Source organism: Micropterus salmoides, unplaced genomic scaffold (genome assembly GCF_014851395.1).
Source record: "Micropterus salmoides isolate LMB-PRFRI ecotype aquatic unplaced genomic scaffold, ASM1485139v1 Ms_hic_scaffold_11, whole genome shotgun sequence".
Classification (NCBI taxonomy): domain Eukaryota; kingdom Metazoa; phylum Chordata; class Actinopteri; order Centrarchiformes; family Centrarchidae; genus Micropterus; species Micropterus salmoides.
Genome location: NW_024040152.1, coordinates 9,676,280 through 9,690,101, shown reverse-complemented (window position 1 = coordinate 9,690,101; position 13,822 = coordinate 9,676,280). Strand labels below are relative to the sequence as shown.

At 37.7% G+C, this 13,822-nt stretch overlaps 1 protein-coding gene across 1 annotated transcript; it reads right to left on the bottom strand.

Annotated features, from left to right (window-relative positions):
* Positions 1 to 1,062: 1,062 nt before the first annotated feature.
* Positions 1,063 to 9,073, bottom strand: LOC119897224 (sialic acid-binding Ig-like lectin 13). The gene is given in 9 exon segments (XM_038710812.1): positions 1,063 to 1,657; positions 1,754 to 1,832; positions 2,525 to 2,603; positions 5,125 to 5,433; positions 7,412 to 7,723; positions 7,827 to 7,975; positions 7,978 to 8,179; positions 8,315 to 8,385; positions 8,982 to 9,073. Coding segments are annotated over 8 exon segments (1,233 nt in total). The 5' UTR covers positions 8,361 to 8,385; positions 8,982 to 9,073; the 3' UTR covers positions 1,063 to 1,600.
* Between the last annotated feature and the right edge of the window lie 4,749 nt (positions 9,074 to 13,822).

Sequence of the window (13,822 nt, the reverse complement as noted above, 5' to 3'; positions counted from 1 at the left end):
TCAGTTTCCCATTTGGTTTATGCTGCCTTAGATTTATTTCACTTTTATTATATTTGTCCCAATAAAACATCAGTGTAAAGCCCTGTGTAATGTAAAGTAATAATGAAGAGCCCCAGTAATTGATTACTATGTTCTTTTGTTAGTATGCAACATTCAGCTTTAGAAAGAGAAAACAAATTTTAAGGTTCAGTGATGTTGCAAATTGCAACCAATTTTCCAGTCTACCACAGCCCCTACCCTTTCAAAGAGTGTAGGATCACTATAGACAAAAGCTGCCACAGAACAAAAGGTGTCATCTTCTGAGACAGCAGAGAGAAAGAAATTAGGTTTCTTTAGGTAGATTAGTATTATTATAGTATTAGTATTAGTATTAAGAACTTAAATTTACTTAATTATTCAGTACCATATGTTACTGTGACTTGGCCACTGACAGATAACATGGAAAATATAAGCCAAGAGTGTGAAACATTGTTACTGTTTTTGCACCACAGCATTATAAACCACACATCAGATAAAGTTTATACAGACATTGAAAAGGGAAAAGGGAAAGGGGAGGAATGTGGATCAAAAAACAAACACAAACACTGCAGCACATGCTGTAATGTGAGAAACGCTGCATAATCCATTTTTTGAAGAGAGAAAAAAAATTGTCCCTATGTGGGATCAAACATGCAACATTCTAGGTTAGAGCCCTGCACTTTATCTGAGCTAACCACACACCATAGGACTGGGCTCTAATATTATTCCGTATATTCTCACCCACCATCTAAAATTAACAGTAGTAGTGCTGTTTGTCCGATTTCTACTGTACTTGCTACTGTAGAAACATGACGGCGTAACGTGGTAACGTCCATGAAAGGGAGGGCTCGCGGTCATGTAGATATAAATAGTTAATTCTAATGTAATAAAAACATAATGGTTTATTATGTAAGGTCTTTATACACTACTGAAAACATAGTTATAGATATTATATTGCATTTCTGTCACTAGATCTTTAGAAATATTATACACTGGATCTTTAAGTGTAGACATAAAGAAAAAGACTATACAAATTCTCCCGCTTTATTTTCATGTTTATACATCTAGAGCAGTTCAGTTTTAGCAAAAAGTAAATGTTAAAAATAAGAATTTAACAATTAAGTCACACTGCCAAATTAATGTAAAACAGCAGAAATAAACATGAAAATACAGTATATTATGCACTTATGCACAAAACAACATTCTTCAACAATAAATCTGTCAAGGTCTTAAAAATCCTGTGGCCTTGAAAACAAAAACGTGCTTCTGTTGATCTAAATATCTGTGATATAGCTGGATTAAAAGCAACAACAAAAAAGAAGATAAACAAACAAGAGAGCAAGATATTCTGAAAATAAATTCCCAAATAAAGCTGTGATCTAATTGTGCATAGCGCTCGTTTTAAAATATAACCAGGGTATATTCACATTCCACTTCCTTCTTCCCATTTCTAGGCTCCACTTTATCTATCGAAGGTGCCAACCAGCAGCTGGGTTCAGCATCTTGCTCAAAGACACTTCAACACTCTCTCAGGAGGAGCCGTTGATTGAAGCAGGAACCTTCAGATTACCAGACGACTGCTCTACTTCAAGATATCAGCAGTGTTGACATAAATGTCCTCCTCTGTTGCTTTTGGTACCTGCAATTAAAGGAAAAAACATCTGTAGTAAAGATACTCTGCTAAGCCGGTTTAATTACTTAAAGTAGAAAACTGCCTGGCTCTAAGTGAAAGTACCTCTTTTCCCTCTCCATTTGTTACGCCTAGGTTCATAGCAACTTTGCTCTTAAGGAGGCAATGGCGAGTCTTCTGAGCCCTGAAAAAAAAAACAATAGTACATTTAATGCACATGGGTATATATGAATCATCTTTGTTTTTCCTCTGCTCATTTATTAATCAATAGGATGAAACGCAAAGTAAGAAAAATAACACCATGGGACCTCATGGGAATGGACTCTGGATTCTCTTGTAACTTTCATAACAAAACATTTTAACAAATGTGAATCAGATTAATTGATTGTCAGTTAACATCAATAACAGAGATCTTTCAATCAGCATTTTTAAGTTACATAAAGCAACAGATAGAGCTTTCAAGAGGCCAAGTCATATTTGCTCTAGTTGCATGTGAATTGGTAAAATTTAAAAGACAATCCTCTAAATCTGATTGACATGAAACCACAATATTGCCCACCAGCGTTGGCAGTGGTGACTTACCTAATACAAAGGAAAAGTTCATTTTATACGACAGTGTCTATACACAACAAATTGTCAGTGTTAATAAAAGTAGATTTTTGCAGTAGCATTTTCATTAAAGATTTAAATTTAAAAAAGTTGCTTTTAGACAGGACCTGGTCCACTCATAGAACCAATATAGCTCAAAAATGTGAAGTGTAGCAGTTTTCCTGATGGACGAGGAGCCAAGCAAACACTGTATATTGTCAGTATTTGCACAGTAACGGTCATGTAGTGGGGATTTCGGCACATTTTTGTCTCAAGGTGTTGCCCTACCTGATAACTAACAGCAGCGCGCACACTACTACCAGTAGTGCAACAACAATTGTGATGAAGACTGCCAACGTCATTAAGTCTGAAACATACAAGGGACAATGGCAGATTAGGATAAAGAAGTTATTCAGACAAGAGATACTTATTCTGGTAGACGTTTTGACAGACTGTTTAAAAAATTCAGCTTGGTGAGTTGTTACTTCAGGTCATATTAACCACACTATAAAGTCGTAGTGGTCTTTTTTTTATCACTACTAACTCATTAATACCCCTTTCTTTTATCACGAAAAAATAAAATCTAAATAAAATCCCAGGTAGTTACACACACTCGAGCTAACACACAGTATAGAGTTTTCACAGATTTTGCAAATTTGTGTACGTATGTCCCTCTCCTGGCTTGTTTCCCAATTAAAAAGTACTTCTGTAGTGAATAAACTTTCCCCAAGTCTTTTATTTGATGTGGATGTGATTAGAATTATTTTAACCGATTGTCTTCATCAGGTAAAGGCAAAGAAGCAAACTTGTATTTATTTGTGATGAAATGACAAGTTATCATCTCCTGACTAGATAACCTGCCCCATATACACCAGGACAATATTCCCAGCTCTCAAGTAAGATCACAAAATACTACATTAATATTATTATAGTCTGTTAAGTATGTCAATAAGTAAAGATTGTTTAAAAATATACATTATTACATTATTGTCTTCAATAATAAATTATTATTTGACAAACAAATCAATTTAGGAGATAAGTCTGTGATGTTTCATAATTTATTGCCTATTAAATACTGATGTGTTCTCTTCTTCACTTTTACCTGAGGAAGATCATCTGTGGTTGAAACATTATATCAGGCACATCCACATGAAATAAAACTAGTCTGTCTTCTTTTGTGTGTGCATAATTTGGTAACTCTTCATCAGGCTACACCAATGAGCAGTTAAATGCACACTGCTCCTACAGTTAAGTTGACTGTTAACATTATGGCAGAAATCAGGATTAGTTTTGAAACATGATATACTGTGTGTAGCTATTTATCTTTAAACATTTTAGCATTAACACAGCTGCCAGCCTAGTGTCAGTATGCTTCTCTGATGTAATGTTTCTGACTTCTCAACTGAAATCTGCTGCACCAACATGGTTTAATCACAGGCCATCAAATCCAGACGCTTTGAGAAAGCCTGACAAAGTGCGGTATTGGACGCCCTGGGATGAAACCAGGCCGGCTGCACGGTGCGCAAAATTTTCTTCTGTAAATATTAGCTGGTAGCATTATTTGAAAGCTATACTACAGTGTTGTGGCTTAAGCTATTATTCTGCTCTTAAAGAAGTCATGTGTGCTGCGTGACTGCATTAGGAAAACAAAGCACCAGCAGACTTGGTACAATTTAAGTTACTTGAGTACCTGTAACAGAGTAAATGTAACTCACCTACCTCTTGGCAGTAGATAGATTTGTTTAAATAAATACACAATAAATATTTCATGTATTTTTCAAGAAGTCTTGATAGTTTCCAACTAGGGGTGTGACAAGATCTTGTGCCATGAGATGTCACCAGATTAAATTGTGACAATATTTCTATTCAGGTAAAAAGCTGTCTTGCGAGAAGCTGTCAAGTCACACATTAATTTCCACACGAAGTGAAATATAAATGTATAACTGATAAGATAGACTCGCGAGCGAATCAACCCCGCCCAGCTGATTGACACCGGCGTAACCACTCGCGCTGTGAGTGCGTTGTGACGAGTGGAAATGTAGCTGATAGAGTCTTGCAACACAAACATCTAAAAACTGAAGCCAGCCTTTCTCTGTTTGGGACTGTGAGCTGCACTTTATCTGAGCTGCTGAAGTTAACATGTGGATTTGTGGTGACATTTCTGCCTGATCAAAAATGTATTTTACTTTCGATTTCACATGCAACATGCAGTCCCAAACTGCGTTGGTCAAACGGTCTGAAGGAGATGTTACTACCTGTGAATAAATAATGTAATGTACAACAGAGTATAGGGCAGGTACACTTCTCATTAAATGATGACGTTAGTCTGTTAAAATTCATGGACATGTCAGAAAACACAATATGTGGGAGAGATTTTAAATGTGCAGAACTTTTTGAACATGTGCAGAAAAGATGCTGAAACACTGGAGCTATTAAAGTCCAGGAGTTTATAACTAAATTAAAATGTAATAATTTATCATTGAGGGGACTAAGCAGGGATGATATTACATGAGAAAAGTTGATCTACAGGAGACAGATCTGATAGCAGCACAGAATGACTGAGAACTGCATTGCATTATATTCTCTTGTAGTTAGGTTATAGAGTTTTAATTGCACCTGCCACCTGAATTTTGTGTTTTTCGTTATATAAATAAAACATTTTTCCATAAACTGGTGCAGGAAATTCATCATAATGCAGGAAATAAAGTGTTTAATTCTCAAAATTTTCATATAATTCAGCATTTAAGATTTCTTTTTAAACAGTGTTAAAATCTCCTCTTGTCTCGATCTCCTGAACCCAATCTCGAATCTCGTCTCGTGGGTTAAGTGTCTCGTCACACCCCATTCCCAACTAATCAATAAATATTGTGTTGAGCACAAAGACAAACCATATCTTTCTGCAGATGTTTGAGGCTGAAAAATGTAGGCATAAAATCGTGCAGATCCCAGAGAGTTGGAGCTCTGGCAGAGCAAGGGGGAAAAATCCCTCCACTGTGGTCGACTCCAAGTGATGAAGCTCTTCAGACCAGTGTCGTTTAGAGTCTCACTGCTGATTGCAAACTTGTCAGAGTTATTGACTGGAAACCCATCCAAATGCCACTGTAAAGTGGGAGAGGGGTTTCCCATACTCTCACAGGAACAGTTAAGATGGCCTGTAGTGTTGGTGCAATCAGTTGAGGGCAGGATCTGTGGAGCAACTGTAATGAATGTAGAGAGGACAGACAAGTTAAGAGTCAAGTGAAGTCATATTTGATTAAGTTTGCGAAAATGAAAGACGACATGTACTGATAAAAAGTGAAATGTTGTTTCCTCAGAGTCAATTATTTTCTATAACATGCTGGTGGGGGGGGTTATTGTGTTTACCACTACCACAGGAATAAGTGATTTGTTTGTAGCTATTTAACACAGGGTTAGGTTAGTTTTACCGTTACGGTAACTAAAATATTTATTTATCTGTCTGTGTATTTATATAATTGTGTCACATAATGTCTTCTATTAAGATGAGGACATGTGGTAACTAAGTACTAATGACAGATATAATCGTCGTGGATTTTCCCAGATGGAATACTCTAATGTGGGACAAACGTTTTCATGGCGGCGCCGAAGTTGCCTGTTTTCTGCTGGACAGGTAATTAAGGTAGTACAACTTTAGCTATGTAAATGAAAACTGTTGTTTGATAGCTTTAGCTAGAAACTGGCCATAATCACCTAGAGAAGTAACTTGTTCCCTTGTCAGTGTTTTGAAATATGTAACGTTAGTTGGAATGTAATTTCGTGTAACATTATTCTCCAGCGCTGTGTTCTGGTTTTGGTGGACAGAAATGTGTTGGTTACGTTGGTGAGACAATCAGCTGATTAATTGGAAATAAATCTGTACAGCATGGAAGTTCAGATCAGACTGCTTAACTTCACATTTTACTGCCCTGGTGGAAAAAACTTATTTATTAAAAGCAATAATGATAACTAGACCGCATGCCCCGTGTGCCTATCAAGTGACCAATAGGCCTAATGCTTATACTTTCAGAAGGGTATACATTCAGAAAGGTGTATTTTGATAATTCACATTGTAAATGCCCATTAAAAATGTTGTACTGTTGTATCTCAAGCTAAAATGATAGCTATTAGTACTAATTTGTGCTTCTATTGTATTTTAAACAATTTATAAATTGTCATGCTTGCACTAGATGTGATGTTTTTGAGATGTTCTTCATTGAGGTTAGTCCAGATGAGCCAACCCTCCCAAGCTGTAACAAAATGTATAATTACAGTACAGTAAAATAATGTATTACAGGAGTATATCCCCCATCATGTAGCACTTCATTTATTGATGTTATTTGTTTGATGAATAATTAACAATAATATTCGCAATACCGCTTGGTTTTACTGGGCAAGTGGGGCCAGTGCCCCGGGGACTCGGACTGCCAGGGGGCCTCCAAGCCTCAGACTTCCTAAGGAAGTTGAATGCCAGGGCCCTCAGTGCGCACAGCACAAGCCATTAATTATTTGACTTCCCGTTATTAGCTATTATTTTTGCTAGCTGCCCATCGGAGCCTGCCCTGACTTTGCTTGTGTCTTAGGTAAGATTTTTAATTGGCTGTGATGTATTAATGTGTGTCTGTATGTGTCACTATGCAGTACAGTTAAGTTCAAGAGGACACAGACTAGTACTAAAAAAGTACAAAAAAAAAAAGCTCAACTTTAGTCCACCAATGAGAAAAGAGAACCAAGTCCTTGATCTTTACTCAGCTAATAAACATTGCCTAGGTAATCAGCATTACAGCAATTTGAAAAACTGCTTTCTTCTTCTTCCAGGAGGCTCGAGGATAATTTATTATAGGAGCTTATATAACTCTGATTTTAGGAAATATGGTTCATCAATTGAACTGCCCATTGTTGTATGTAGAAAAGTATATAAAATGCCCATCAGTTTGCCAGAGGCTACGTCTTCAAATAGCCTGTTGTCCAACAAACAGTCTTAAAAACACAGACATTCAATTTACAATGGTCTTTAAGAGAAAAACAGCAAATCCTCGTATTTTGAGAACAGGACAATCATCGAAATAATTTTTCTGTTGATCAACTAATGAATGAGTAAAATAATGGTTTCAGCCATAATTCAAACTAAGTCAAGAAAACTAGGGAAGATGAATTTCAGTAGAGGACACGTTAACTCACATAAAATATCAGCTGTTAATCTTGTGGTAACAGATGACTCAGTGCTGCCATCTTGTTTGTTGTATACAGCGGTACAGGAGATTTCTTGTCTGTGATGGAGGTGAGAGGCAGTGAAGGTCAGAACAGAGGTCTTGAATTTAGTTTTGTCCTGATTCTCCTGCAGTGTCTCATGAATGTCACCAAGGCTGGGGGTCCATGTCAGAGCTGGAGGATGAGACAGACAGGGAGCTGGAGCAGAACACGTCAATTTCACTGAGGTTCCCTCCTTCACCTTCAGTGTGGACGGAGTCAGAGTCGGTCTGGGAGGACCATCTGGTGGGAAGGTACATTTCATCAATCCTCTCTGTTTTCATACTGTTTGCTAAATGCAAAACAAGGTCAAAGCAATTGTACAAGGGAAAGTGTGAGTATCTACCTTTGACAGAAATTTCCAATTTTTGGTCAGGAAAATTATGTTTCAGGGCGTTGTTGCATTGCACTCTGAAGAAATATTTCTTGCTGTGTTCAGGTTGCATGTTATTCAGAGTTGTGGTGCAGTCTTTTTTTGTCAAGTCTCCTGTCATTCTCCTTTTATTTTATTTTGTTGTGGAGTACTGCTATCAAACACAACAGTTTCTAGTGTAATTTTCCATAATGCTTTACATGTGTTATCCAAGTTTGATTCATAGTTGTTCTCTACATCAAAAGAGCAGGGGATGGTCACACAGGATCCTCTCAGAACCTCTATAGTCTGCGGCACAGTGACCTCAAACTGTCCACACAAGGCACCTGAAACACAAGACACACATCTTTGAATAAGAACAAGTGAATACTACTTTACAATGAGCTTTTTACTGTTTGGTTGCCTTGGTTGTAGATAGTTTTTATAGTCGTTGATCCAAATGTGACTGAAGATCAACTCACGTTGTAGCGGCCAGCCAATGAGAAGCAGAGTCAGAGCTGCAGTCATCTTTGTGTGTCAGTAGGAGTGAGAACTGTGGACACAATACAGAAGATGCAGATGGAAAAAGTTTTGCTGACCCCATATTTCTTTTTCGATCTTAAAAAAAGGTTTCAGGGATCTGCTGAACCTCAACCGAATACCAACACAATGACATTCTTTCAGATATGTTAGTATCTCATAAGGGCAGAGTGCACAAGTATTTACTCATTTAAGTAGTAAAGTGGACATATTATTGCTTTTAATCAATTCTTTAAAAAAAAACATAATAAACATGCTGCTTTTATTAGACAAGACATAGAAAATGAAATGATGATAAAATGGAAAAACATGAAGCAATGTGTTGAATAAAAGTGACAAATATATGGTGTCTTTAATATATCATTTTTTACTATAATATTATTTGTTTAGGAAACTAATATAGTAACAATGCCCCAAACCGCTATCGAATAAAAGATTAAAGTTTTAAATAGAAATGTTGCCACCTTTCACAAAGTTCCGGTGTCTTTTTTCTTCTTTGAAATTGTTCCATGATCTCAAGTTATTAAATGTTTAGGCCTATGTCTTAAGAACTTTGTATTATATTGTTGATGATTTAAGATGTTTCATAAAGAAGTTATGATGACTTACATTTTCTTCAAGTCTTTCGAGCAGATGATGTATAGAGAAGTGAAGTTCCTTTAAAGTTGTGCTGCTTTTTTAAACAGCCTGCAAGAACTGACTTGAAAATGAGGAAGTCACAAATGTGCACATGCATGTGACAATGTAATGTACCTTTTATCAAAAATGGTTTTAAACACTCACTCATCAGTCTCTCATCTGTCCATCTGTCCTGATCCTAGTTTTTCTTCATGCTTCATGTAAAAGTTGTAGCTGCCTGCTTTGTAACAGTGTACATAAATATTATAGTAAAAATACATACACACACACACACACACATATATATATATATATATATTATATTTAATTACGTGCACATGAAGAATTTTCACAACATGGTTATATATTCCGAGCTGCAGTTGCCCGTCGGCGTTGGCGTACTTGGTTGCAACCAAGTCCAGTTGCCTTTGATTTTAACCTTCGTTGGATAACTATGACCTGGATGACTGAGAATCTTCATAGACATCTAGGATCATGCCATTTAGGCGATATGGGGGTGCTCAATGTCTGATTTCACATAGAACTACCAGTTTTCGGATAATAAGTTAATATAGAGCCTATTACAATAAACATTTCAACATTTATTCTGTAAATAAACATAAAAACTTTCAATCCATCCATCTTCACTGGTGAAATTTTTTTTTGAAAAAATAAAACAAAACAATAATAAGCCTCAGTTTAGCTTCAGCTAGTAATCACCGTACATAAAAACACACATGATTCGAATATCAGTCGACTATAGGCAGGACTTGATGATTCTGATTCGACTATGTGAATCCTTAGTCAGAGCCAGCCTTATATATCAGGGGTGTAACGATTCAATTCATACCTCGCCCCCCTCCATTATGCATTATGGAGCGACAGTGAATGCACCACTGCAAATATCCCTCAGTAAAGTTGAGTTTATTAAACACGAGGACTTTATGAAACGTACTGCTGATGGAGAAAGTCAGCATACACACATATAGGGAAAGAGGCGGAACAAGACGGCATGTTTGCTGTGAGAGACCAGAGGTGTAGGCTAGGTGTGTGTCTGTGCCTGTGTGTGAGAGAGTGTGGGGAGAAGAGCAGGGGAGAGGAGCAGATTCAAGTAGTAAAGTAAAGCTGCAAGCAGCTTTGGGCGGGCCCTCACACTGAGCTCTACCGGTAAGGCTGTGAACTTGCCACGCGCTTTAGAAGCTGCACAAATGTGTTAATCATCACTTCCTGTGTCCCCTTAGGCGCTACATTGCACTTGGTGCTATGACCATAACTAAATATTGGCATGTAGATGTGTTCGGGGTGGGACTGTTATCAAGCACGTAAAGTTTGGTGCAGATGTGAGCATGTACACTGAAGTTACAACATCTTCCTCTTTCATGGTGAATCATTGATTTTTGGATGCCACGCCACGGGCGCGCCGTTCCACGAAAACTGTTTGTACAACTTTCAATCATCAATGGGTTTAGAGTAGACAGCGACAACCTGAAGTCAGTCAGACTAATTCTCTAGGAGGAGTTTTTAAAAGTGCAGAGCCTGTAAATCATCCAAAAATGACCATAAAATTCAAAATGGTCGACTTCCTGTTGGGTTTAGGGCATTGCTTCAAGAGGCTTTTTGGTACGTCTGGACATGATACATGTGCCACAGAAATTTAATACATGTTCGTGAAATGTGCCATGGGGGGCTGCTTCGTTAAACGTCATATCCTGTTGCCAGCAAGTGGCCCTATGACTGTGGGTGAATGTCGGCATGGACATGTGTTCAGGGCAGAACTCAATTTAAATGTGTAAAATTTGGTACAGATCTGAGCTTGTACAGTTAGGTTACAACAACTTCCTGTGTCATGGCGAAGCATGGGAATTCGTCGCCATGCCACTGCCACACCATTAACCGAAAACTCATGGCCAACAACATGGCCTCATCAATGTGTCAAGGTTTTTCTGGGACAGTTTGAAGTTGATACATCCAACTTGCTAGGAGTAGTACATTACAGCGTAAAGCGTGTCATTTCCTGTTGCCAGCAGGTGACGCTATGACATTGAGTGAATATTGTCATATGGATGTGTTCAGAGTAGGACTTTTGTTATACTATAAAATTTGGTGCAGATGTGAAGTAATGACATCTTCCTGTTTCATGGTGAATCAAAAAAAATCCCTTCAGTTTCAATAGGGACTTGCACAGTTCGGGCGCTAATAAACAATAAAATTAAGCTTAATGAGAGCTCAACTGTCCAATGAGCGCGTGTGACTTTTGTGTACACACACACACACAGATATAGTGTGTGTATATATATATATATAGCATTCCAGCAAGAAACATCCATGGGACCAGTCCAGACAGGATGCGGTGGCACTCCTCATACATAATTTTAAAACATGAGAGTGAAGTAAGTTATGGACTAATGCAAGATGGGAAGCACATTGAATATTAAAATGTTGATTAGCTGGACAGACTGGGCAATATGGATGCACATCTCAGTAAATAATAAGCATCACATATTCAGCCAAGTAATTTTATATTTGAAAATGTATTGAAGGAAACCTAGAGGACCATGTTTGAATGGGCCTGATAGTTTTGGTTTGTGCCTCCTTGTCTCATCTTAACATACCCAAAGTCCCAAATGGGGCTCTGTGTCTCTCAGATGGTCTGAGGGGGATACTACCATACCAGCAAAGCAATAACGCAGACTTATCCTCCCCACTTATAGGAAAGATCCATGTCCTCTTGTGATACAGTACACACACACATATATATATATATATATATATATATGGCATATGTATATACATATGTATATGTATATATATAGCGAGTTGGAAAGGAGAATATGTCTTTTAGTGAATCTAAAAACAGAATTGCCCTTTGTACCCTTCCATAGATGCAGGTAGTAATAATTATTCAGTGTCCTTCGCACCCAGACTGAAAACTTAAGTAGCATTCACAGACACCAGTCATAAAGTACTTAACAGTCAAATAAATAAATCAAATAAAGAAAACAAAGATAAAACACAAGACAAAATATTTGAAGGAAACAGACATAAGACACAAGTTAAAACTTAAAATACCACATTCTACCTAAATATCTGTTTGACAAATTTCATGTTTTTAAATGTATACTAAAATTAACGGGAAGCCAGTGCTGATACTTTAAAATAGATGTAATATGTGACCAGTTGTTGGATATTGTTAAGAGCCTAGCAGCAGCATTTTGTATGGTTTTAAATGGTCTAACGAAGATTTAAGGCAGGTAAAAAGAGAAATATAGTAGTCCAAATGTGATGACTAAGGCTACGTTCAGACTGCAGGCCTTAATGCTCAATTCCGATTTTTTCCCCCAGATCAGATATTTTTGTTTGACAGTTCACATCGCTTAAATGTGGCCCATATCAGACTTCAGTGTAAACTGTCCACGGCCTGAGAGTGACCCGCATACGCAGAACAATAACACGACGTCACGTATAGCATGCTGTTGTGAACAGGGCCACAGAGGTTAGCTGCGGTTAGCTCTGGTTAGCTCATACTTGCTAACCCTCCCAGTTTTCCCAGGAGACTCCCATATTTCTAGTGTAAGAAAGGGAATTTGTGAGCAGATGATAACAAGATACAGATGAAGAGGGCCACATGTTTATGATGGCTTTTGGTGGAGCTTTGTCGTTTGTAGCGGCTCCATCTACAGCAGAACTGTGAGCACAGCTCCTCTAGAGTAACAACAAAGTCGCAATTCCGACTGTCCTGACCAGGCCACTTTTAGAGAGATCCGATCTGTGTCAGATTTGGACCACATGTGGAAGTGGCCCAAATCCGAACTGGAAAAGATCAGATTTCATGTGACTTGGCCTGTTCACACTGTAAAAAGATCAGATCTGAGTCACATTTGAGCAAAAAAAATTGGATGTGGGCCCCATTGGCCTGCAGTCTGAACGCAGCCATAAACACATGAAAGAAACATGATCAAGTTAAGATTGGTCATAAATCACACATCAGTTCTTGAAGTGGGCTGCTATACATTTTACTCTTTGGCATACCGGGACTTTTTCCTTGTGCTGGGGTCATGTCAGAATGTCCCCATTACTTTATAAAGCAGTTGTTAAAAATAGCTTGCAAAGAGAAATGTTAAATAACAAATGAATATGGGTTTATTTGCACAAGAAAACATGAATGCAATTTAAATATAAAAGAAGAATTGTCCTAAACAATATAAATACATTTACAAAATACATTGGTGAAGAAAATGGATCCAGAATGCAGTAATTTAAGAGATTAATGCTCAAAATCTTCTGGGGGAGGACCTCCACACCCCCTGCTTGTATCTTTCACCATCAAACTTTTCTGACCCCGAGTGTATCGTCACACCCCTAAGGTTACCACCACTTTTCTACACAAAGTGACAACCTTGTTAACAGCAATCAGCAAACATTTGAATTTTTGTACTACTGGTAAGCTATACAGTCCCCTCCAAAAGTATTGGAACAGTAAGGCAAATTCCTTTGTTTTTTGGGTTTAAGATCAAAGATGAGTAGGAGACAAGAGTTCAGAATTTCAGCTTTTATTTCCTGGAAGTCACCTCTAGATGTATTAAACAACTTAGGACATATCACCGTTTGTATTAGACCACAGCATTCTTAGGTGAGCAAAAGTAATGGAACAAATAATCTTAAAGTAGATAACATTTAATATTTGGTGGCATAATCCTTGCTTGCAATAACTGCCTCAAGCCTGCGACCCATCGACATCACCAAACTGTTGCACTCTTCATTTGTGTTGTTATCCCAGGCTTTTACCGCAGCTTCTTTCAGTTCTCGTTTGTTTCAGGGGGTGTTTCTCCCTT